This window comes from Zalophus californianus, chromosome 14, assembly GCF_009762305.2.
Source record: "Zalophus californianus isolate mZalCal1 chromosome 14, mZalCal1.pri.v2, whole genome shotgun sequence".
NCBI lineage: Eukaryota > Metazoa > Chordata > Mammalia > Carnivora > Otariidae > Zalophus > Zalophus californianus.
The window spans coordinates 29558090-29584779 of record NC_045608.1 but is presented as its reverse complement, the minus strand read 5'-3'; the positions used below and the strand labels follow the sequence as shown (position 1 = coordinate 29584779).

Genomic DNA, 26690 nt, shown 5'->3' with positions numbered 1-26690 from the left:
CTTTGCCCTAAGACCTGATTTACTCCTATGGAGACAGTGAGATCTGTATAAGAAAATATTAGCAGTGGACCCAATGAACCCTGTAAAGTAAATGAGAGGACATTTGCACATACAAATGTCCTAAGAAGGATGGATGAAGGCTGGATGAAGAGATGACAACAGATGTCACCCGGAGTAGCCTTGGTACCAGGCAGGGCAGGGGTGACTGCAGCATGCAGAGAGAGCACTGGGGAGGTTTTAGTCACACTTCCCCAAGGTTCTGGAGGACATTGTCCATATAAGGGCTGCCATGTCCAGTATCACAGTAAGAGTCCGCCTCATCCTCAGCCTGCAGCCCCAAGATGCGCAGAAGCCCCGCCTTGGCCGAGGCGTCTTTGGAGCCCGAGAAGCGGCCGGAGACCCCGGAGCCCTGGTGCTTCTCGGAGTCTGAGGAGAACCTCGGCAGACACCGGGGAGGGCTCCCTGGCTGCTGCTGGATCCAGTAGCTGTCAGAGCCGCCCACACCGATGTCCCTGCTCAGGGTGCAGGTGAGTCCATCAGTTGCTTCCAGAGCTGCAGAGAGGGAGGGCGGCCGGGTCAGCACGGGCCGAGAGAGGTGAGCGCAGACACAGGTCTCATGGGTGATAGGGCAGGGACAAGGGTAAAGTTTCTCAGACTCTGTGACTGAGGAGCTGACACCAGCTGTAGGGCTGTCTTGTGTCCCCGAGGCCTGTCCCGACGGTGCCATGAGAAAGCAAAACAAGAAGGACAGGAATCCAGGCCATGGTGACACAGACCCAGGTCCCCACAGTGGGCGGGGCTGCCCCAGGCCTCCTTTTCTCCTCCACCTTCTGCCCCAGGAGGGGCTGTCCATGCAAACGGGGTCCACCCAGTGACTGCCCAGCCCCTCCCTGAGCCCTGGTGCTGGAGCTCAGCTCACAGACACCCTGAGGATGGGGGTTGGTCTCACCCCAGGAGAGAGCCCTGGGAGGACGCACCTGCTGACAGGACCACACAGGTCCCTGCTCTGGGGACTCTGCCAGACCCGAGAAGACACAGCGGCTGAATCCCCATCAGGGAACACAAGACCCAGTCTCCCGTCCCAGGCTTCATTGAGCGAAACCCCTCCCTGAGCCTCCCGGGAGGGTCAGCCACCGTCTGGGCCCACAGCACCCCCTGCTGGTCACAGGGCGCACACCTCACAAGGCCCAAAGCCCTGAGAGCCCAGCTGGTTTCTGCAGGTCACCAGGTCCCTGTCTGTATTGACACATCCATGTTCTGATTTCTAGTACAGGTTTCTTCTGCAATCGGGTGAACATTCCTCCAAATCCTTTCTTATTTTAACATGGCATAATGTGAAGGAGTATTTCCAATCAATTTATATGATTTTTTTTTATTCCCAGACCTAAAAAATAACCTCTCTTTGATTTTCCTGACACTTTAGGAAATATATTTCTAGCCGATGCAGAAATTAAATGGACATAAAGCACAGATACTCACAGTTCAAACATCTGGCAGCTTGATGCTACCATGGTAAGTGAAGTTCTTTTTTTTTTTTTTTTCATTATGATCAGATAGCCACCATATAGTACATCCTAAGTTTTTGTTGTGGTGTTAAACGATTCATTAGTTGCGTATAACACCCAGTGTTCATCCCAACACGTGCCCTCCTTAATACCCATCACCCAGTCACCCCTCCGCCCACCCCTCTCCCCTCTGTAAGTGAATATTTTCAGGGGAAAATTAACCATACTAACATCAAATTAGGAGATTTATCCAAAGATCACACACATAAAAAATAAAGAAAAAAAGCATGTGGTTCATACTCTGAAGTAAGAATGACACTATCTGAAAACATTTGTGTGAATGTTATAAAATACCCTTTCCCTGTGCAAGTTGCTAGGGAGCAGAAAGAACGAGAAGGGTGGTTGTGGATGTGATGATGGATTTGGGAACAACATACAATTTCCAGAGTAATAGGTGAACGAGAAGCCACAAATTTGGAGTTCATCCCATTATTCAATAAAAAGGTGATTGAATGCTCATTTCTGAATTGTTAGTAAATTTTTAATGAAATTTGCATGATCATTTTTTCCCTTTATAATCATCTGTGTTCAGAGACTTAAGTGACATCAGACATAAATATTCATATTAAATTCAATGATATTTATTAAACAAAGTTATTCCTGAAAAAGTAGTTACTGTGTAACTATATTTATGAAATTTTGAGATGAAGAGGACCTAAAAATTAAGGGGAAATGGAACAATTAGAAAGGATAATTGAAACATCTGAAGTTGTATGTATCTGTTCTCATCCATCACTACAAAATGATGAAGCAAATGAGAAGAAACAGAACAGTCATAAATACCATCTATGGGTATTGCTCATAAGGAAGTTGCATGTATTGTGTGGTTCATCAAAGATGAGCAGGGACACCATGATTTCCACAAGGATTCCTGACCACTAGAGGGAGCCTTGAGACAACCCTGCTGATTGTCCCAGTCATTCTCATGGGTCCGCATTACTGAATTACCGTCCCTGAGGACTGTCTTGGGGGCAAGTAGGAGCCAGCTCTGAATGGGAGAAGTGGGAAGCTGGATGAGGGAGAACCAGGGCACCAGGAGCCCCTCACAATGAGAAGGACAGACAGTAGCTGTCCAGATGTTCCATGGTGATGCTGCTTCATACAGCCAAGTGCTGCCTTTGGGCTGTGCTTTCAATCCCTGAAGGACATGCCCATGCACCACTCCTGCCCTGGGCTAAGGTTGCAGTGAGTCCCAAGGCAGTGTGTGCGGTGACCCCCCCTCCCCCACCCCACTTTCTCATGGAACCAGAGCTGAGGACTCAGGGGCTCTCTCGCTAACTGGGGCAGCTGACGTACTGTGCATATTACTTACCTCACATCTGCTGTCCGTCCCTGCAGGTTCATGCCCTCAAAAATCTTTCCACTAGGAATGCAAGCTGGTGCAACCACTCTGGAAAACAGTATGGAGGTTCCTCAAACAGTTGAAAATAGAGTTACCATACGATCCAGCAATTGCACTACTGGGTATTTACCACAAAGATACAAATGTAGGGATCCGAAGGGGTACGTGCACCCCAATGTATATAGCAGCAATGTCCACAATAGCCAAACTGTGGAAAGAGCCAAGATGTCCATCGACAGATGAATGGATAAAGAAGATGTGGTTATATACACAATGGAATATTATGCAGCCATCAAAAGGAATGGGATCTTGCCATTTGCAACGACGTGGATGGAACTGGAGGGTGTTATGCTGAGTGCAATAAGTCAATCAGAGAAAGACATGTATCATATGACCTCACTGATATGAGGAATTCTTAATCTCAGGAAACAAACTGAGTGTTGCTGGAGTGGTGGGGGGTGGGAGGGATGGGGTGGCTGGGTGATAGACATTGGGTAGGGTATTTGCTATGGTGAGCTCTGTGAATTGTGCAAGGCTGTTGAATCACAGATCTGTACTTCTGAAACAAATAATGCAACATATGTTAAGAAAAAAGAAAAAGAAGAAGATAGCAGGAGGGGAAGAGTGAAGGGGAGTAAATCGGAGGGGGAGACGAACTATGAGAGATGATGGACTCTGAAAAACAAACTGAGGTTTCTAGAGTGGAGGAGGGTGGGGGGATGGGTTAGCCTGGTGATGGCTATTAAAGAGGGCACATTCTGCATGGAGCACTGGGTGTTATGCACAAACAATGAATCATGGAACACTACATCAAAAACAAATGATGTAATGTATGTTGATTAACATAACAATAAAAATTTTAAAAAAAGAAAAAGAAAGTCATAAGGAAGAGAAAATTTTAAAAAGCCCAAAAAACAACAACAAAAATCTTTCCACTAGTGTCCTCATGCAACACCTTTTTATGGATTGAGATTTGTGAAGGGCAGAGGAATCTTGGCCATGCTGAAGCCCCCAGACTCTGCTTGCAGAGGACAAATATTTGGAAATCTGACACTCCCATCCGCAGGTGTCACTGATCCTATGACCATTTGCCCTCATAGGCCAGGTATCTTCATACAAACCTGTCCCTGTTTGTCCATCTATCCCTGCCTGGACGTAGGCCAGGATGACAACTCATGATGGTGGAGGATGAAATTTGATGCAGGGGTGTGAGTCAGTGCTGAGTACTCATATGGTTTTTGGGGACCCAACAAGCACAAAGTCTCACTTGGCTGAGGATACTGCTTGGTCAGTTATGCAACACTCAGTAGAGTATTTTCCTAGTTGGCTTAGCCAGAGTCTTGTCCCTTCTGGACAAGCTCAGCAGTGCCCCCTGCTGAGCTCAGAGCCCCCCTGACACCACCCAGCTCTCCTGGACCATCCTGCTGTCAGATGGATTTTTCTGATGGTACTACCCAGGTGCATAGAATGAGTAGGTCTCCTACACCATGATTGGGACTGTGACATTAATTTTTTTCCAGTTCACTAATGAACTCCGGACAGCTAAGCACAGAATGTATTGCACAGTGATTATGTCACCAGATATTCAGAATTACCTGGCATTTGGATTTCTTCAGCCCTGTACTGGAGCCATCACCAATCCATGACCAGCTTGAACTGGTCCATAAGATTAAGGTTTTATCTTCCCCAGAGTTCCCCCGTGTTCATAACTGGAATTGATTGTACATGTGTTCCTCTTATAGGGTGTCTTATTCTGCTGTTGTTCTTGTTGGTGTTAAGGGTCTCTTGTTAGGTTACCCCAGCCCACATTGTACAGGACTTGACATTTGATGTCTGTATCTGTCATGAGACTATAACATTGTTGGGAAAAGTGTCTTCTGCTCATTCCTACCTCTCTTGGTTTCCATTTGCCCTGTAAACCTGGAAATCCCTTATTTTCTTTTGCTTCTCTGATACATTTAACATATTTTTAGTGGAGTTTTGTAATTGTTCTTAGTAAGACAATTGGTATAAAAAAAATCATTGCTATAGTGGAACCTCCTCTGAATTAGAGGTCCTCCTTCCACTTCTGAACCGCAGGACCCTCGTGAGCTGTTACTCAGCAGCACAGGGTCTGATCAAGTTTGTTGAGAGCTCCATGGACCATCACTTAGAAAAATAAGACTATCTAGAAATTTTCCTATAATAAAAGTTTATCTGATAATGGGATTTGGGTTCACAGGATCTAGATCTGCAATAACAGATTTATTTAACATCATCCCAACCAAAGAACCTGAGAGAGAAAGTATGTGAACTCTCGATTAAACAGGGAGAAGTGAGCATGTCTGAGGGCCCTGTCCTCAAAGGGGAGAGGTCATCTCCTGCCCCAGGGCATTCCCATGATCCCCAGGGCACCATTGGAAGAGACAGAGAAACACAGACCAGCCAGTTTCACAGTCAGGAAATGATCAGCTAATCCTGGGACAGGACCATGGGACATGTAGGGAGCTTGGCAGAGGGGACTTGGGTCTCTCAGGCCACAGTCCCATATTATTGCTTTCCTTACCATCCCCACCCAACAAGTGTGGGGGATACTTTTGGTTCTTGAGACAAAGTGAGTTTGTTTGGACTGGGACACAGTAAGAAAGGTTATTTTCTTTTTTTAAAAAAGATTTTCTTTATTTAAGAGACAGAAAGAGAGAGAGCATGATGGGGGGTGCAGAGGGAGAGGGAGAGGCAGACTCCCCACTGAGCAGAGAGCCTGATGCTGGGCTTGATCCCAGGGCTCCAGGATCATGACCTAAGCCTAAGGCAGATGCTTAACTGGCTGAGCCATCCAGGTGCCCTGAAAGTAAGGTATTTTCATGAAGCCCATAAGACAGACGGAGTCAAGTATGTGGAGTTCTCTGGTTTCTGAAGCACAAGCTACACCAGAGAAGTAGAGCTGCTGTTGGTCACAGGCAAGGATGGGGGAAGATGAGTCAGAGCATTTAATGGGGGGCAGATGTTTTTCTCACTTCCCTGTGGAAGGGTAGCTCTTGGTGGCACAGGTGCTGTGCTCAGCTCTGTGATGCTGGGAGTCAGTCTCATCCTCAGGCTGCAGGCCAGGGGTGAACAAGGAGGTCATGATGATAAACCAGGAGCAGAAATGTTGGCCTGGGATTCCTGAAGACACATCACTGGTGTCCTAGGTCACAGACGCAGGGGCTTTGCCTGGGACACCTTGCTCCCAGCCATCATGATAACCTCCAAAGTGTCTGCTGCACTCCGTGTGACCAAGGTGACTCATCATTGGGACCCTACTGAGAGCTTCAGAGGGAGTGTTGTTGCACATATCAGGGGGTTTTTGATACTTCACAACCCTGGTTGACACCCTGCGTGCATAAAAGCTCCTACAGGGCAGAAAAGGAGAAGAGGACACACATCACTTCCCATGGGCTCTGGAAACCCACCCATGGGAGCTCATGAGGGGTGAGCGGTATCACCTGTGGGGAGGTCACATATGGGACTCAGCGGTTTCCTAGGAATGCTGGATTCTCTCCCCTTCACCCTCCCCAGCCCCTGAAATAGGTTTGCTGGCCTCCAGTCGCAAATGTCCCCCACCTAACCCCCGTGTCCTTGACATGACAGTGGAAGACACAGACAGCACAGCAGTGAGCCAGGCCAGCTCTGAGCCCTGACCTCCCCCAGGCCTGCATTTGCCATCTTCCTGCCTCATTTCAGGAGCACAGTCTACCTCCGCCAGCCTCTCAGATGGGACCGGGACGGAGGGTCTCTCCGGGGCTTCAGGAGCAGAAGCCATGTCTACAGGACTGCCCACCTGCTGAGATGGTGCCTTGCTCTGACCAAGAAAGCTAGTAGCCATTGCTCGTTTCTTTCACTGGGTATAAGTTCAGTTTTGCTGTGATTTTGTTTGTTTCTTATTTGATTTGTTTCCTTCATTTTTGTCTAAGACTAAAGTTTCATTGACGGGAATTTGACAGAGAAGGATTCTAGCTCCTGGCAGAGGCTCCTGGACAAGGTCCTGTGGGTGTCCCCACAGCTGCTCCATCCACCCACTCCTGGGTCCCACTCACAGCAGCCATAACTCAGAGCAGGTCAGGGATTTTTTTCTACTTCCCCTTCGGCTTGTGTCACTGTGAGAAGCACCACTGTCTCCAACAAGACAGTGATAGTCTGCCTCGGCCTCCGCCTGCAGCCCCGAGATGCGCAGAAGCCCTGCATTGGCCAAGGCGTCTTTGGAGCCCGAGAAGCGGCCGGGGACCCCGGAGCCCTGGTGCTTATCGGAGTCTGAGGAGAACCTCAGCAGACACCAGGGAGGGCTCCCTGGCCGCTGCTGGATCCAGTACGTGCAGTAGCCGCCAACACTGATGTCCCTGCTCAGGGTGCAGGTGAGTCTGGCCGTTGTTCCCGGAGATGCCGAGAGGGAGGGTGGCCATGTCAGCACGGGCTGGGACAGGGAGGCTGCAGACACACACACTCATGGGTGATGGGGCATTTCCACTGGGAGCTTCTCAGTCTTAGGGGCTGATAATATCTGGGAAGATCCCAAGAAGTCAGATGATGTCCCTACCTGAGCAGAGAGAGAGGAACAGGAAGAGGAGAGGAGTCCAAGCCATGATGACACAGCCCTTGGTCCCCACAGTGGAACTGGGCTGTCCCAGGCTTGCCTTATCCTCCCTACTGTCCCCATGCAAATGAGGGTGCTCTTTATGCAAATTTGCACCCCCTTTCAGACTCGCTCAGACTCCACCTGATCAGTGAATCGGGATCCTGACAGGGGACTGAGGGCAAGGCCTGCTCTGAGTGGGACCCAGGAGGGGGTGGAGGGAGCAGCTGTGGGAAGCCCCATGCTGGGTCTGGTTTAAAGAACATGGATACATGTCTGTGATTTGAGACACTTATAACATAGAGAGGAAAGTCGTGAAGAAATAAACACTCCTGTGGAAATGAGAATGCCTACAAAACATAACTCATAGAAAAGAGTGAGATTATTCCCCCCCCCTTGGGACATTCTGGAAGCTCCTCTTCTGAGGGGACTTTCAAGCATGTCTCAGGAGAGGGGTGACCGTGTTCTCCATATGAGCTCATAGAAGAGAAAATCAAAACAGGGTGTGAAGATGCTCAAACCATGAAGGGACACCGCAATTTCACAGAGTGACGAAATGATCTGGTGACAGTGTGCGCAGGGGAATAGAGGGCGGACACAGCAGGGCAGGACTGAAGAGCCTACGTGGTCAAGGAAGAGCAACTGAGGCAGGGAAAGAGGAGACGCGGACGCAGGCGGCTGTGCTCCCAGGAGACACGCAGGCTGTGGAGCAGAAGGAATGCGGGGTGAGAAGGAGGAAGACTCTGTGGGAACTGGGGGTTTCTGACTGCCCCGTCCGACGGCACTGCTGTTCACTGCAGCGGAGCATGAGGTAAGGAGATGCTTCTCTGTTCATAAAAGAGTTGAAGGTCTGAGAAATAAGTAGAAACCCTGAAATCCAAGCTCAGAAATGGTGGACCCTGACCTTGAGTGGCAGCAAGCAGGGACCGCGGCCTGCGGCTGGTGTCCGGGTGTGGTGAGCAGTCCCTGGTGCGGGTGTGGACATGAGGGAGGGACAGGAGGCTGGGACAGAAACCTGGACACCACCCACGTGTCCAGAACGGGTGAGAGGAGTCCTGCAAGCAGAGTCGCTCAGTCCAGGCTGGCTCCCATAGCAGACCCTTCAGCATTCCTGCAGCGTGTGTGTTAGCGACGTCCTACCTTCCGCTCAGGATACCGAGTGGTGAGCTGGGTGAGCTGTCTTTCTCATACACATGTTCAGGGAGGGCTGAGGACAGTGAAGATGTGGTTGGTGGTGATGATTGTAGACCTTTAAACTCAAGGGTGAGCTCAGGACAGGTCCTGAGGATGCATGAGTGTGGAGCATCCAAGGTCAGGCTGAAATGCCTTGGACAGTGAGCATCATGAAGAAGTGGGGATGGAGAAGAACCCAAACTTCTCACCCTACCTGCACATCCCCAGGACCTCTAGCCACAGGGAGGCAGAGCTGCAGGCTCTCTCTCATCCCCTCACCCTTTGTGGGGAAGAGCACTGCATTCTGGTCACTGCCCCCTACCTCCACTTCCTCTTCCTGGTGTCTGTCATGAGGAGTGGACTGGGAGGACCCACGTGAGCTCTGAGCTTCCCGGGGTCAAGGCAGCTGGGCCCTGGGCCCAGACTCAAGCAGACACTGCATTCCCAGCTGCCCTCACCCCATGGACCCGAGGAACAGGTTCCACAGTGCCGCTGCTAACCCCAGCTCTCATCCCCCCTGACTGAGATGAGGGGACAGGAGACCAGAGCAGAGATGCCCCTGCTTCCAGCACTGTGGGTCCCCTGCCCACTCTCCATGGAGGATGGGCCACACTTGGGCCATCCTTAGACTGGAGCCCCATGGCCACACTCAGAATTTCCTGCTGTGGCTCCTCACTGAGGACTGTCTCTAACTGTCCCCACTTCTCCAGTGCTTCTCCACTAACAGGGTGAAGTGAGGTGTCAGAACCCATCTCCAGTGCAAGGAGCAAAAGGACAAAGGCCCCAGTGCCTCTGCCCCCATGACTCTCAAATTGGTACCCAAGAAAGCTGGTCTGTCTCTGTCTTTCTGTGTGTCTCTGTCTCTGTCTCCCACCCCCAGCTCCTTCCTCTGTCAGCTGAGGCTCTGTCCACATTCCTGGTGGGGAGGGCATGGGTTCACTCTTTCTCAACCCATGACCTTGATCTGTGGCCCCAGGTGTGCTGTGTAATTTCCAGGTCTTGTAAGTAACAAACCTGTATTTTTCAAAGATTCCTATGGTTCTAGCTGAAGGATAACTTGTAGTCATAATAAGAACCACAAAGGTGGGTCCACCACTGCATCGGTTACGGAGTGGATGAGACCTGCACAAAACAGGAACTTCTGATCCTGGAGGAAGAATGCTGGCTCCCACCGTCTGTGACCACTGACTTCATTGTTCAATTCAGGCATGGCTCAGAAACATCACAATTATTGATCACCCACGCCATCAGACACAAGTCCATCAAATGGAGAAAGGGTCTCGTGTACAGTTTCCCATACAGGCTCCCCTTCTTTTCAAAATCCTCAGGTCATCAGCCCTTTGCCCCACCCTTTCAGTGAGGTGGCTTCCTACCTTTTTAGAGCAGCGAATGGGATGATGTCACATTGTGCACTCCGTCATGGACCCCAGACTTCCTAGATGACTTTATGTGCACGCACTAAGGTGTTGTCACTGTGCTATAGAGTTTACTGAGCTGTGACAACACAGCAGTGTGGTGCGGCTGCTTCACAGTGTCCTGTGTAAGAGCGACACCACCATAAATCCTGTTCTTGCATATCCATCCTCCTGCTGCTTCCTCCACCTGCTCTCCACCACTGACTAGATTTGTGCCTCTTCTAAAATGTAGTTCAATTATAGTTATATTAAATGTGGCACTTTACATGTCCTTCTTTCTGAGCGCCTGGGTGGCTCAGTTGGTTAGGCGACTGCCTTCCACTCAGGTCATGATCCTGGAGTCCCGGGATCGATTCTCGCAGGGGGCTCCCTGCTCAGCGGGGAGTCTACTTCTCCCTCTGACCCTCTCTCTCATGCTCTCTCTCTCTCTCTCTCTCTCATTCTCTCTCTCAAGTAAATAAATAAAATCTTTTTAAAATGTTCTTCTTTCTGAAGAAATATGTATTTAAAATTCATGTATACTACTATGACTTCATAGGTCATTTATTTTTGTTTGTTTTTGTTTTGTGTTTTTTTTTCTTTTCAAGTTTTTATTTAAAGTTTAGTTAACATATATGGTAAAATTGGTTTCAGGTATAGAATTTAGTGATTTGCATTTACATAGTGCTGATCACAACAAGTGCCCTCCTTAACACCCATCACCCCTTTAGCCCATCCCCCACCCACCTCCCTCCATCAACCCTCAGCTTATTCTCTATAGTTTAAGAGACTCTTAAGGTTTGCTTCCCTCTCTCTTTTTTTTTCCTTCCCATATGATCACTTGTTTTGTTTCTTAAATTCCACTTAGGAGTGAAATCATACAGAATTTGTCTTTCTCTGACTGACTTATTTTGCTTAGTATAATACATGTTAGCTCCTTTCACATTGTTGCAAATGGAAAGATTTCATTCTTTTTGATGGCTCAGCAATAATCCTATATATATATATATATATATATGCCACATCTTCTTTATCCATTCATCAGTCATTGGACATTTGGGCTCTTTCCATAGTTAGGCTATTGTTGATAATGCTGCTATAAACATTGGGTGCATGTACCCCTTTGAAACAGTATTTGCATATCCTTTGTGTAAATACCTAGCAGTGCAATTGCTGGATCATGGGGTAGAAAGCTGACTAATATCCCAGTGTACAAATGTATAACCTATTGGAGGACATCTTTGTTACATCAAGTCTTAGGGATTATTAAAACCCAGGTATAAACATCCATGTGCAGTTCTGATTGCTTTCACATATGGTGATTATGAACAAATCTTCTATAAATATTCACATGCAGGATCTTCTCTGGACAGAAATATCATTTTTTTAATTTTTTTATTGTTATGTTAATCACCATATATTACAAAATTTGTTTTAGTGTAGTGTTCCATGATTCATTGTTTGTTCATAACACCCAGTGCTCCATGCAGAACGTGCCCTCCTCAATACCCATCACCAGGCTAACCCATCCCCCCACCCTCCTCCCCTCCAGAAACCTCAGTTTGTTTTTCAGAGTCCATCATGTCTCCTGGTTCGTCTCCCCCTCTGACTTACTCCCCTTCATTCTTCCTCTCCTGCTATCTTCTTCTTTTTCTTTTTTCTTAACATATGTTGCGTTATTTGTTTCAGAAGTACACATCTGTGATTCAACAGTCTTACACAATTCACAGCGCTCACCGTAGCACATATCTTCCCCAATGTCCATCACCCAGCCACCCCATCCCTCCCACCCCCGACCACTGCAGCAACCCTCAGTTTGTTCCTGAGATTAAGAATTCCTCATATCAGTGAGGTCATATGATACATGTTTTTCTCTGATTGACTTATTTCACTCAGCATAACACCCTCCAGTTCTATCCACGTCGTTGCAAATGGCAAGATCTCATTCCTTTTGATGGCTGCATAATATTCCATTGTGTATATATACCACCTCTTCTTTATCCATTCATCTGTCGATGGACATCTTGGCTCTTTCCACAGTTTGGCTATTGTGGACATTGCTGCTATAAACATTGGGGTGCACGTACCCCTTCGGGTCCCTACATTTGTATCTTTGGGGTAAATACCCAGTAGTGCAATTGCTGGATCGAATGGTAGCTCTAATTTCAACTGTTTGAGGAACCTCCATGCTGTTTTCCAGAGGGGTTGCACCAGCTTGCATTCCCACCAACAGTGTAGGAGGGTTCCCCTTTCTCCACATCCCCGCCAACATCTGTCATTCCCTGACTTGTTAATTTTAGCCATTCTGACGGGTGTGAGGTGGTATCTCATTGAGGTTTTGATTTGGATTTCCCTGATGCCGAGTGATGTTGAGCACTTTTTCATGTGCCTGTTGGCCATTTGGATGTCTTCTTTGGAAAAATGTCTGTTCGTGTCTTCTGCCCATTTCTTGATTGGATTATTTGTTCTTTGGGTGTTCAGTTTGATAAGTTCTTTATAGATTTTGGATACTAGCCCTTTATCTGATATGTCATTTGCAAATATCTTCTCCCATTCTGTCGGTTGTCTTTTGGTTTTGTGGACTGTTTCTTTTGCTGTGCAAAAGCTTTTTTATCTTGATGAAATCCCAATAGTTCATTTTTGCCCTGGCTTCCTGTGCCTTTGGTGATGTTTCTAGGAAGAAGTTGCTGCGGCTGAGGTCGAAGAGGTTGCTACCTGTGTTCTCCTTCAGGATTTGGATGGACTCCTGTCTCACGTTTAGGTCCTTCAACCATTTGGAGTCTATTTTTGTGTGTGGTGTAAGGAAATGGTCCAGTTTCATTCTTCTGCATGTGGCTGTCCAATTTTCCCAACACGATTTGTGGAAGAAACTGTCCTTTTTTCCACTGGACATTCTTTCCTGCTTTGTCAAAGATGAGTTGACCATAGAGTTGAGGGTCCATTTCTGGGCTCTCGATTCTGTTCCATTGATCTATGTGTCTGTTTTTCTGCCAGTACCATACTGTCTTGATGATGACAGCTTTGTAATAGAGCTGGAAGTCCGGAATTGTGATGCCGCCAGCTTTGCTTTTCTTTTTCAATATTCCTCTGGCTATTCGGGGTCTCTTCTGGTTCCATACAAATTTTAGGATTATTTGTTCCATTTCTTTGAAAAAAGTGACTGGTATTTTGATGGGGATTGCATTGAATGTGTAGATTGCTCTAGGTAGCATTGACATCTTCACAATGTTGGTTCTTCCAATCCATGAGCATGGAATGTTTTTCCATTTCTTTGTGTCTTCTTCAATTTCTTTCCTGAGTATTTTATAGTTTTCTGAGTACAGATCCTTTGCCTCTTTGGTTAAATTTATTCCTAGGTATCTTATGCTTTTGGGTGCAATTGTGAATGGGATCGACTCCTTGATTTGTCTCTCTTCTGTCTTGTTGTTGGTGTCTAGGAATGCCACTGATTTCTGTGCATTGATTTTATAGCCTGCTACTTTACTGAATTCCTGTATGAGTTCTAGCAGTTTTGGGGTGGAGTCTTTTGGGTTTTCCACATAAAGTATCATATCATCTGCAAAGAGTGAGAGTTTGACTTCCTTTTTGCCAATTTGGATGCCTTTGATTTCTTTTTGTTGTCTGATTGCTGTGCTAGGACTTCTAATACTATGTTGAATAGCAGTGGTGAGAGTGGACATCCCTGCTGCGTTCCTGACTTTAGGGGAAAAGCTCTCAGCTTTTCCCCATTGAGAATGATATTCGCTGTAGGTTTTTCGTAGATGGCTTTTATGATATTGAGGTATGTACCCTCTATCCCTATACTCTGAAGAGTTTTGATCAAGAAAGGATGCTGTACTTTGTCAAATGCTTTTTCTGCATCTATTGAGAGGATCATATGATTCTTGTTCTTTCTTTTGTTAATGTATTGTATCACGTTGATTGATTTGCGGATGTTGAACCAGCCTTGCAGCCCAGGGATAAATCTCACTTGGTCGTGGTGAATAATCCTTTTAATGTACTGTTGGATCCTTTTGGCTAGTATTTTGGTGAGAATTTTTGCATCCATGTTCATCAAGGATATTGGTCTGTAATTCTCCTTTTTGATGGGATCTTTGTCTGGTTTTGGGATCAAGGTGGCCTCATAAAATGAATTTGGAAGTTTTCCTTCCATTTCTATTTTTTGGAACAGTTTCAGGAGAATAGGTATTAATTCTTCTTGAAATGTCTGATAGAATTCCCCTGGGAAGCCATCTGGCCCTGGGCTTTTGTTTCTTGGGAGATTTTTGATGACTGCTTCAATTTCTTTAGTGGTTATAGGTCTGTTCAGGTTTTTTATTTCTTCCTGGTTCAGTTTTGGTAGTTGATACATCTCTAGGAATGCACCCATTTCTTCCAGGTTATCTAATTTGCTGGCATAGAGTTGCTCATAATATGTTCTTATAATTGTTTGTATTTCTTTGGTGTTGGTTGTGATCTATCCTCTTTCATTCATGATTTTGTTGATTTGGGTCATTTCTCTTTTCTTTTTGATCAGTCTGGCCAGGGGTTTATCAATCTTGTTAATTCTTTCAAAGAACCAGCTCCTAGTTTCGTTGATCTGTTCTACTGTTCTTTTGGTTTCTGTTTCATTGATTTCTGCTCTGATCTTTAGGATTTCTCTTCTCCTGCTGGGTTTAGGCTTTATTTGCTGTTCTTTCTCCAGCTCCTTTAGGTGTAGGGTTAGATTGTGTATTTGAGACCTTTTTTGTTTCTTGAGAAAGGCTTGTATTGCTATATACTTTCCTCTCAGGACTGCCTTTGCTGTATCCCAAAGATTTTGGACAGTTGTGTTTTCATTTGCATTGGTTTCCATGAATTTTTTTAATTCTTCTTTAATTTCCTGGTTGACCCATTCATTCTTTAGTAGGATGCTCTTTAGCCTCCATGTATTTGAGTTCTTTCCGACGTTCCTCTTGTGATTGAGTTCTAGTTTCAAAGCATTGTGGTCTGAAAATACGCAGGGAATGATCCCAATCTTTTGGTACCGGTTGAGACCTGATTTGTGACCTAGGATGTGATCAATTCTGGAGAATGTTCCATGGGCACTAGAGAAGAATGTGTATTCCGTTGCTTTGGGATGGAATGTTCTGAATATGTCTGTGAAGTCCATTTGGTCCAGTGTGTCATTTAAAGTCTTTATTTCCTTGTTGATCTTTTGCTTAGATGATCTGTCCATTTCAGTCAGGGGGGTGTTAAAGTCCCCCACTATTACTGTATTGTTGTCAATGTGTTTCTTTGCTTTTGTTATTAATTGCCTTATATAATTGGCTGCTCCCATGTTCGGGGCATAGATATTTACAATTGTTAGATCTTCTTGTTGGATAGACCCTTTGAGTAGGATATAGTGTCCTTCCTCATCTCTTATTACAGTCTTTGTTTTACAATCTAGTTTGTCTGATATAAGGATTGCCACCCCAGCTTTCTTTTGGTGTCCATTAGCATGGTAAATCGTTTTCCACCCCCTCACTTTCAATCTGGGGGTGTCTTTGGGTCTAAAATGAGTCTCTTGCAGACAGCATATGGATGGGTCTTGTTTTTTAATCCCATCTGATAGCCTGTGTCTTTTGATTGGGGCATTGAGCCCATTTACATTTAGGGTAACTATTGAAAGGTATGAATTTAGTGCCATTGTATTGCCTGTAAGGTGACTGTTACTGTATGTTGTCTGTGTTCCTTTCTGATCTTTGCTGCTTTTAGGCTCTCTCTTTGCTTAGAGGACCCCTTTCAATATTTATTGGAGGGCTGGTTTCATGTTTGCAAATTCCTTTAGTTTTTGTTTGTTCTGGAAGCTTTTTATCTCTCCTTCTATTTTCAATGACAGGCTAGCTGGATATAGTATTCTTGGCTGCATATTTTTCTCGTTTAGTGCTCTGAAGATATCTTGCCAGTCCTTTCTGGCCTGCCAGGTCTCTGTGGATAGGTCTGTTGCCAATCTAATATTTTTACCCTTGTAGGTTACATATCTCTTCTCCCGAGCTGCTTTCAGGATTTTCTCTTTGTCTCTGAGACTCGTAAGTTTTACTATTAGATGTCGGGGTGTTGACCTATTTTTATTGATTTTGAGAGGGGTTCTCTGTGCCTCCTGGATTTTGATGTCTGTTTCCTTCCTCACATTAGGGAAGTTCTCTGCTATTATTTGCTCCAATATACCTTCTGCCCCTCTCTCTCTTTCTTCTTCTTCTGGGATCCCAATTATTCTAATGTTGTTTCATCTTATCGAATCACTTATCTCTCGAATTCTGCCCTCGTGATCCTGTAGTTGTTTCTCTCTCTTTTTCTCAGCCTCTTTATTTTCCATCATTTGGTCTTCTATATCACTGATTTTCTCTTCTGCCTCATTTATCCTAGCAGTTAGTGCCCCCATTTTTGATTGCACCTCATCAATAGCCTTTTTGATTTCGACTTGCTTAGATTTTAGTTCTTTTATTTCTCCAGGAAGGGTTTCTCTAATAACTTCCACGCTTTTTTCAAGTCCAGCTAGTATCCTTAAAGTCATGATTCTGAACTCTAGGTCCGACATCGTACTAATGTCCGTATTGAGTAGGTCCCTGGCTGACGGTACTACCTCTTGTTCTTTTTGCTGAGGTGATTTTTTTCGTCTTGTCATTTTGTCCAGTGGAGAATAGATGAATGAGAGAACAAAATGCTAACAGGTTTACAACGTCCCCAGCAAATATACTGTATACAAATCAGAAAAGACCTGAAACCAGGGGAAAAGAAAGGGAAAGAAAGAAAAAAGAAAGAGAGGGAAAAAAAAAGATAAAAACAAAAACAGAACAATACAAAAAAAGCAGAATGTGATCAAATATGATCAGGCTAGTGCATAGATCAGTGCCACACACTAGATTTTGGGCGTATTTTGTTCTGTTAGAAAAAAATGCCTCCTAAAATTTTAAAGGAAGAAAGACATATATGTACAAAATAAGGGTTGATACAATGAAGGGATAGAAGATGACTGTAAAGATGAAAATTATAAAAGATTTTATAAAAGGACTTGATAAGATAAGAAGTTGTTTGAAAAAAGAAAGAAGATTTAAAAAAAAAAAAGGAAAAAAGGGAGAGAATGTGATCAGGCAGGAGACTAGAACAGAACCATCCACTAGTGATTTAGGGTATATTTTTATCTGTTAGAAGAAACTGTATCTCAAAATTTTAAAGAGAGAACAACTTATATATATATGCCAAAAATAAGGGTAACTACTATGAAGGGATAAAATATGACTCTAAAAATGAAAAATAAAAAAATTTTTTTTTTTAAAAAAGAGATTGATAAGATGTTGATTGAAAAAGGGAAAAAGAAAAAAAAAACAGTTAACAAAAATTAACTTTGATGAACTAGTAAATCATGGTAAAAAAAAGCCATGAATTCTATGTGCAGTATTCCCCTAGCGCTGGAGTTCTCCCGTTCTCCTTGATCGGTAAACTTGGTCTTGGCTTGCTGGCTGTTCGTGCTGATCTTCTGGGGGAGGGGCCTGTTGCTGTGGTTTCCAAATGTCTTTGCCGGAGGCTGAATTGCCCCGCCCTTGTCGGTCCGGGCTAAGCAAGCTGCTCGGGTTTGATCTCAGGAGTTTTTGTTCCCTGCAAGCTCTCCGTACAGTCTTGGAGGACCAGGGCAAAAATGGTGGCCTCCCAATCTCCGCCCGGAGGAGCTGAGAACTCGGGGCCCCGCTCCTCAGTGCGCCCCCAGAGAAAAGCAGTCACTCCCTTGTCCCCGGTCTCCGGCCGCACTCCGTGCTCACCCGGCCTGTGACTGAGCGTTTGTATCTCTGGCACCCGACCCCGTGTGGAGTCTCCAAACCCAGCAGATCCCTGCAGTGCGTTCCCACGCCGCTCCTCCCCGGGAAGGAAGGGGAGTCTCCCCGGCTCTGCCACTTGTTGGGTCCCTGCTGCAGGAGCAGTGGCCCGACTGGGCCGCGGATCACAGTTTATGGCCACCCCGAGCTGAGAGCCCGAGCCTTGGCTCCGTCTCTGCAGCCGGCTTCCCCGCTCCGATACCTGGGAGCTCTGGCGCACTCAGGCTCCCCCGGTCTTTCTGTGACCCCAAGGGTCCTGAGACCCCACTGTCCCACGAGGGTTTCACCCCGCTTAGCCACTGGAGCGACGTCCCTCAGCGGAGCCGGCTTCTAAAAGGTCCGATTTTGTGCTCCGCGGCTCTAGCACTTGCCAGAAGCGGCCAACGGAGGCCCCCTCCCCCGCCGTCTATCCTCCCGAATATCGCCTCGGATTCACTTCTCCGCACGTCCTACCTTCCAGTAAGTGGTCGCTTCTCTGTTCAGAGAGTTGTTGCTACTCTCCTCTTCGATCTCCTGTTGAGTTCGTAGGTGTTCAGAATGGTTTGATCCCTATTCAGCTGAATTCCTGAGACCAGACGAAATCTAGGTCTCCTACTCCTCCGCCATCTTGCTCCGCCCCCCCCCGCAGCATTTTTTTTTTATTTGTTTTCCTGTAGACTCCACATATAAATGAGAGCATTTATCAAAGCAGCATTTGTCTTTCCCTGTAGGCCTTCTTGTACTTAGGGTGATGTCCTGCAGGTTCGTCCATGTTGTCATAAATGGCAGGACATCTTCCTGGAAAGGCTCATGGGGTGGCCTACCTTTGTGCACAGATGGGAGCGATCTCGTTCATGGTGCCCCACAGCCCCCCTACTCTGTGCATCACTGACAAGCCCCGATGTGGCAGGAAAGGCGAGGAGGACACACTCAGTGCCTGTGGGCTCAGGAAATCTGCCACAGGGGTGCCCACTGGCCCTGACAGCGTCAGCTGTGTGTCCCTCACATCTGTGGGATCTACGTCACCCACCTTCCCTACAGCGGGCTCAGCATTTTAGAGCAATGCCAGAGCGTCCTCCTTACCCTCAGGAGCCCCACTGAGAGGTTTGCAAACCGACACTCAACGTTGCTCCCGGAGCGAACTACCTCTCTCCTGACGCCACAGCGGAAGAGCAGGCACCCAGCCAGTGCGTCCGGCCAGCTGCGTGCCCGGAAATCCTCCTGTTCTGGGGCCTCACTCAGCACCAGTCTCAGGGCCTCAGTCCCGGGACACAGAGCTGCTCAGCCAGCCCTGAGCGCAGGAGCCTGAAGGGAAGGAGGGTCTCTGCTCTGACCCCTGGGGGAACAGGGTCCATGCTGTGGACTGTCCACCTGCTGGGACGGTCTGCAAGCTCTGACCTAGAAAACTAAGCAAAGTTGATGTGCCTTTTTTTATAAAGAGAGAAAAAATGCCAGCTCAACAAGCTCTGATTTTTACACGTGGATCACCAGGCTAAGTTTCTGCATTACCATGAGGTTTCTGTTGTCTTGTTTTTTTACCCCTGAGAGGTCACTTAGGTTGCATAGGAAACTGGGAGGAAGGACATTGTGACCTAGAAGCTACTTCCCAGGACAGTCAGTGTGAATTCTTGTTATTTTAAATTGGAAGAGAGTCAGAGTACAAGAGTCTGAGCAGGCTGAGGTATTTGTCCCACGTCCCCATCTGTGTGTGTCACTGTGACCAGCACCACTCTGCCAAGTAGCCCAGTGATAGTACATCTCGCCCTCAGCCTGCAGCCCCGAGATGCGCAGAAGCCCCGCGTTGGACGAGGCGTCTTTGGAGCCCGAGAAGCGGCCGGGGACCCCGGAGCCCTGGTGCTTATCGGAGTCTGAGGAGAACCTCAGCAGACACCGGAGAGGGCTCCCTGGCCGCTGCTGGATCCGGTAGATGTTAGAGCCGCCCACACCGATGTCCCTGCTCAGGGTGCAGGTGAGTCTGACCGTTGTTCCCGGAGCTGCAGGGGTGCGGGTGCGGCCGAGTCAGCACGGGCTGGGAGCCTGCAAACACACTCACTCGTGGGTGATGAAACTACAAGTGGGAAAAAAATCTCAAAAAGCTGAGCATGGGAAGAGTCATTTGGGGCCCGCTGTGTCCCTGAGGGCTGTCCCTACCTGTGCAGTGAGACAGGAGCATGAGGAGGACGGGAGTCCCGGCCATGGTGACACATACACTGGACCCCACTTGGGCTGGGCTGCCCCAGGCCTCCTTTTCTCCTCCAGCTTCTGTCACAGGAGGGGCTGTCCATGCAAACGGGGTCCACCCAGTGACTGCCAAGCCCCTTCCTGAGCCCTGGTGCTGGAGCTCAGCTCACAGACACACTGAGGATGATGGAGGTGGCTTCAGCCCTGGGGAGAGCCCTGGGAGGATGCACCTGCTGAGACCACACACAGGTCCCTGCTCAGGGGACTCTGCCAGGCCTGAGAGGACACAATCCCAGTCCCCAGCAGGGAGCTCAGGGCCCATTTTCCAGGTCCAGGCTCCTTTGAATGAGTGATTTTCACTGAGCCTCTGAGTAGGGACCACAGGGCAGTCCCACAGCGCCCCCTGCTGGCTGCAGGGCACACACCTCACCTTGGCCCTAAGCCCTGAGAGCCCAGCCTGTATCCTCAGTTCACCAGATCCCTGTGGCTTCACACATCAGTGATCTGAATCAAGGATAATGTGATCCCATAGTGCTGTCCATGATTACTGTAGCATTTTCCACTCTCAGAAGGAGTCCTGATCTATGTGAGATGCAAACGTTTACCTCAACTAAATGGTAAATGTTGGCACCTGGCAGAAGATACTGCAGACATCATATCACAGCATCGATATGCAATTTAGAATATGCCTACCTTGTGAATGTTTTACAACTCCTGTGCATTATGGCAATGGATTCCAACTACTGTCCAATAGATCGAGTTTTATTCTAATCTACTATTTTTTTAAGCTAATTTTATTGGCTCACTAATTTACAAATGAAGGAAAAACAATGAATTTATCTTTGATAAAGTCCAATGTTTTTTCTGGATTGTGCTGATGGTATCTTGTCTAAACATGTTCATACAAACCCAAGGTCCTGAAGATTTTCTCCTTTTCTATGTTTTACAGTCATGTCTATAATCCTTCAGTGATTTTTTTTAATAAAGTGAGAGGTTTAGGTGAGATTCATTTCTCTCTATGGATATCCAATTGTCCTGTAGCCATTTGTCCAAAAGTCCATACTTCTTCCTCTGAAAGTCTTCTGCAACTTTGTCAAAAACACGTACCTATTTTTTGTGGGTCTGTTGCTGCATTTTATGTTCTGTTACATGGGGCCAGCGTGTCTATCTTCCATCCACACCAATGTCTCTTGTTGTGATAGGAATTGAACTAGTGTTTTATACAATTTGGGAAGAATTGACATCTCTATTATATTGAGTCTTCTAATTCATGAATAGAACATGTCTCTCCATTGTTTTAGATCCACTTTGATTACATGTACCAGCATTTCAGCATCCATGGCCTGTACATTTTGTTAAATATTCAACTACATACTTCATCGTTGAGTGGGTTTAAGTGTTATTTTCAATTATTTTTCACGTGTTTACTGCTAGCATATACCCATCTAAATGATCTTTTGATGTTGATCTTGTATTCTATGCCTTCCCAAAAGTACTTATTACTCTTTGAATTTATATATTCACATACATATTTGTAGCTTCCTTTGTATTTTTCCTGTAGATCATTCTCTCACCGGAAAATAGGGACAATTGTCTCTTATTCTTCTTAGTCTTATGCCTTTCACTGTTCTTCTTGCCTTGTGGCTCTGTCTGGAACATCCAGTCCGATGTCAAGCAGCAGTGTTGAGACTGGACATGATTGCCTTGGTCTTACCTGAGGTGGAAAGCTTTCAGTGTTTCACCTCCGTGTTTGTGAGCTGCATGTGTTTTACAGTTTTCTTTATCAAGCTGAAGATGTGCTCCTCTATTTTTCATTCTGTGACAATTTTTATCATTCTTATTCATTTATTCATTTATTTTCATCCATTATCATGAATGGGTTTTGAATTGTGTAAAATGCATTTTCCCTATTGATTGATAAGATCAGGGTTTTTTCTTTTTTACCTGGTTAATATAAGCAATCACATTGCTTTGTTTTTTAATATTAATCTGGCCTTGGATTCCTACAACACCCCATTTGGTCATAGTGTGTACCTCTTGAGATTAATATATATATTAATAATATATTAAATATTATATATGTACATATATATATATATATACACTTTTCTGTTTTCTAAAATTTTCTTTAGAATTTTTGTGTCTCTATTTGTGAGAGATATTCCATTTGTTTGTTGTTTTGTGCCCAGGAGCTATTGATACCAGCTATAGACTAAAAAATTTACAATCATTACCTTAGCCAAATTCAGTATTTTGAACCACCAACAAGGATTATGTAGTCATTTATTCAAGTTTTTATTAATTTCTCTTACAATATTTTGTAGTTTTCCATGTACAGGACTTTTACTTTTTCTAAAATTTATCCTTAAGAATTTTATAATTATGCCATTAAAGATGGCATTGACTTTATTTTTATATGTTGATGGTTTATTACTTCATACAGAATACCATTCCTTTCATTATATTTATTTATTCATCCATTTCCTCCCAGAGATGATCTTTGTCTTCCTTTATGTCTTTACTGTCGTGTGTCCTAAAAAGGACTTACCATGGGGCAGACGGCAGACTTAGGCCATAGAAGCCTTCTGTTGCTGTGGGCCCCTTAGATTGGTGAGTCGAAGGTTCTCATCAGACTGGGATCAGTTTGGATAAGCTCTAATGTGGGTCACAGGCTGTTGCTAGGGGACATCCTGGAAGCCAAAGTGCAAAATTAGTGGCACAGTTCAAGCACTTAAAAGCCGTTAGAATGCTCACTTCAAAAAACTCAGTTCATGGGCTAAGTTTTCAGGGAACGCGCTAGACTGATACTAGGTCATTTGCCAACCTCAAGAAAACTTTGGTGCAATGAGGTACATTGTAAAGCACCACACAATCCCCAACCCCACGGCACATCCCTCCTAGGTATTAGTGTGGCTACAAGAGACCCAAGGCTCAGCCAGAAAAAGAATGAATGAGGTTTTTTCTTTCTTTTCATTCTATATCCTAATAGCGTGGCATTGTGACCAATGAGAACATTCTCTCTGGCCTCTACCAGCTGGAAGCTGTACTTAGCAGGGGGAAGGTTGGTGGCCAAACAGAGTAGGGATCCAAGTCTCTCTCTCAGTCTTTCTCTCTGTCTCTCTGTCTCTCTGTCTCTCTCTGTCTCTTTTCCTCTCTCTGTCTGCCTGCCAGTCACTGATGGGCAAATCCTATGTGGTTCCCTCACATGAATATTCTAAATAGGGAAACTCAGAGAAGCATAGAACAGTGGTTGTCAGGGACTGGGGGAGGGGAAATGGAAAACTGTTGCTCTGTGAGTAGAAAGTTTCAGTTACGCAGGATAAATAAGCTCCAGAGATGTGTGATACAACATAGCGTCTCTAGTTAACAATATAATATAGTGTACTTTAAAATATGTTAAGGAAATAGTTCACATGTCATGTGTCCTTATAACAAAGAAAACACATAGACACAAGAACACAAGAACATATTTGGAGAGAATGAATAAGTTTAGTACCTTGATTGTGTTGATGATATCACAGGTGTCCCATATGCCCAAACTGATCAAGGCATATATGTTCAAGATGCATATGTTCAATGAGCAACATTTGTGCATGCGTTATGCTACAATAAAGCTAAAAAGTAAAACTACTATGAGAAAAGCCATCCATCTTCTAGGTTTCTACTTTTTTCCACACAGCTATTTATTTAGTTAGTTTAAGATTTTATTTATTGATTTGACAGAGAGAGACACAGCACGAGCAGGAACACAAGCGGGGGCGGGGGCAGTGTGGGAGAGGGAGAAGGAGGCTTCCCGCCGAGCAGGGAGCCTGATGTGGGACTCGATCCCAGGACCCTGGGATCATGACCTGAGCCGAAGGCAGACGCTTAACAAAGGAGCCCCCCAGGTGCCCCTTTTCCCCACATATTTAATTCACACATTTGCTTATGTGTTTCAAGACTATTGTCTTCAATGTTCTTGCCATCCTTTTTTGTAAAAACTTCTATTTGGATATTATCTTTAAAATTTCTACAAAAGTATTTTTCTCTTTGTATAAAATATTTTTACATTTAAATTGATGCCTTCAGATATTATAATATGATTTATATATTAGTCAATCAGGGACTCACAATATGCAGATTTAATAATTAGTTTTTGAATTCCAGTGGTATAGTCACTTGAACCAACCTGGGCCTTGGGTTCCCTATGTTGGGCACTCTGTGAAGAAAATAAATCCTATTTTTTAGTTGAACACATGAATGGTACATAAAAAATAAACATAATATGACACAAAGCAGTACATCCAAACACTATAGTGGTGTATAAGCAGAGTTTAAAGTTATATTTCTTGCTAATTCCATCCAGCTGCCTTTACAGATAACTCTTGTAAACAGCTTCATATTGTTATCTTTTCAGGCTTTCCCCTAGTTCTTAAATATCATCTTTCTACAACTGTGATTAAATGATATCATAATGTTATTGTTCTACATTTACCAAGAAAATAACGAGGGCATCTTTCAAAATCTGTAATACGTCTACCCAATTCATTTGAATAGATGCTCAGAAGAAATATCTGGTACCCCCTCCCATTTCTTTCCTCTTTTACAAATTTGCTGAGTGAGAATCCTCTGCATGTCTGTTCCCTATATGCAGTGGATGAGGCTCCTAGAAGTGGGAATGTATGGTGTGGCGCTGGAAAGAATCTAGGTGTAGGAGTATCCTGGATGGAGACATAGTGGATGATGACGGGCAAGGTCACAGGAGGGCAGAACCTGTGGGTGGAAGGTACCAGTCTGTGAAATGCAACCATGAGAAAGGGAGGGCAGGGAGTTGGCTGGAGAGCAGGTCGGGCATGAGGGACAACAGGGATCATGAAAGTCTGGAGGAAATGCCACCCAGGGAGAGCAGGAAGACAGAATGAATAAAAGCTGGTCGGGAGTGAGATTATCCAGGACAGCTAACCAGCAAGGTCTCTGCGGGCGAGGGAGAAAGGAGAAGTAATCATGACATATGGAGTCCACACTGGGTGATGAGGTGGATGCAGTCATTTGATTTCATAACTTTTAGAGAATTGATTCCCTCCTTTTCAAAAACTGTGTCATATATTCAGAATTATGTGTATATAACAATAGTTCAGGTCACTACCTGGCAATAGAAGGTGAGGGCCGCCCATGAATACTTGTAGCAATTCAACAAGTGGGGTGGATGATGTGTCAAGAGGGAAGTGGAGTCATGATGGAGAACGTGTGGAGTTACAAGACCTGGGAAACCCACATCAATGAGGAGGTAGTAGAAGAGACTCAAATCTACCTGAGAAGGTGAGGGAGCCCTGGTCTCCTCTGTCATTCTAATAGTTTGGCTACGATCACAACTGATTTATTTCCACTTCTGCTTTAGTATCAAGATGGCAAGGTAGGAGGCAGGGTGGGAAGGTGGACTTCCGGTCCAAAGTGAAGGTGGGTGGGAAGATATTCATGACATAGAAGAAATGACGTTTTCTCTGTCCTTTACCCTGATGCTTTCTTCACTTCCTTATACTCCCTGTACTTCCTCACTTACTAAAAATCATGGGTCATCATTATCACCATCACAATCCATCCCATGTTCTCCTCAAAGGTTAGTCCCCACACCTCACTAACCCTACCTCCATGGAATCCACCGTGCTGCTCCCTCCCCCGAGTCCCCAGCTGACTGTGGCTGCAGGTGCACGTGGCCATGCTGACTGCTCCCCTGTGAACGTGTGAGACCCCCCTATGGGGCGTCCCTAGTTCAGACACACTGTGGTCCTTCATTTCTCATTTCCGTCTCTGTAAATCCTTTGTTATCTGCCCCCGTCTGCAGTACATAGTCAGACTTTTCTCAGTTTCCTTGATGTTAGAGTGTATCTTCTTATCCAGACTCCAAACTGGAAAACAGAAGCTAGAAGACTGCCTTATTCAAGACAAAAATAAGATGTTCACCATTTTTTCAAATGTGCTGCATATTCTTCAGGGAATTTTATAATTTCATTAATATACAGATTGCACACATCTGAGGATGTTTCCTCTTAGTGTAACAGGACTCCCACTGGTTTTAAGGGTGAACTCGCTTCAAGCTTATGCACTCCTTGTTTGCTGAGCTAAGTCCCTTGGTTCATAGCAGAACTATGAACCATGTACTATGTATGAAGTATGAACTATGAACTACTTTCCTTGAGATTTGCAGGCCAGTGGCCCAGAGGAGTGAAGGACAAGACTTTCCCGGGGGAGAAGGCCTGAGCACATTTGAAACAGCCCTACCAAGGATGCCAGCAAGTCTGTTAAGGGTCATGTCCACATAGGACTAGCTGCCTGTGCACTTGCTTTTTCTGCACACAGCCCCCACCGTTTCCTGCACCTTCTCCTGTAAAACTCTAGGGCTTCTCCTGGATGGGGAAGATGGTCTTTGAGACATTAGTCCACCATCTTCCCAGGTTGCTGGCTTCCTGAGTAAAGCACCCGTTCCTTTCCCACCATCCCTTGTCTCAAGCGTTGACTATCCGGAGGCAGACAGCAGAACCTAAGTTCAGAAACCGGTTCTCTGTCCCATAACATTACCACTTTTACTTTGTTGGTAATATTATGAGAATCATTTTCATTATTTTTAGCATGTGAAATAGTACCATTATTATTTAAGTTATTATTGAAAGAAGTGAT

At 45.4% G+C, this 26690-nt stretch overlaps 1 pseudogene and 2 gene segments (V, D, J or C); all 3 read right to left on the bottom strand.

Annotated features, from left to right (window-relative positions):
- Positions 1–241: 241 nt before the first annotated feature.
- On the bottom strand, positions 242–764 carry LOC113912344. The segment is given in 2 exon segments: positions 242–613; positions 720–764. Coding segments are annotated over 2 exon segments (417 nt in total).
- Positions 765–6958: 6194 nt separating this feature from the next.
- On the bottom strand, positions 6959–7505 carry LOC113933927. The segment is given in 2 exon segments: positions 6959–7350; positions 7460–7505. Coding segments are annotated over 2 exon segments (438 nt in total).
- An 11949-nt stretch (positions 7506–19454) lies between these two features.
- On the bottom strand, positions 19455–20052 carry LOC113912342 (annotated as a pseudogene).
- Positions 20053–26690: the final 6638 nt, after the last annotated feature.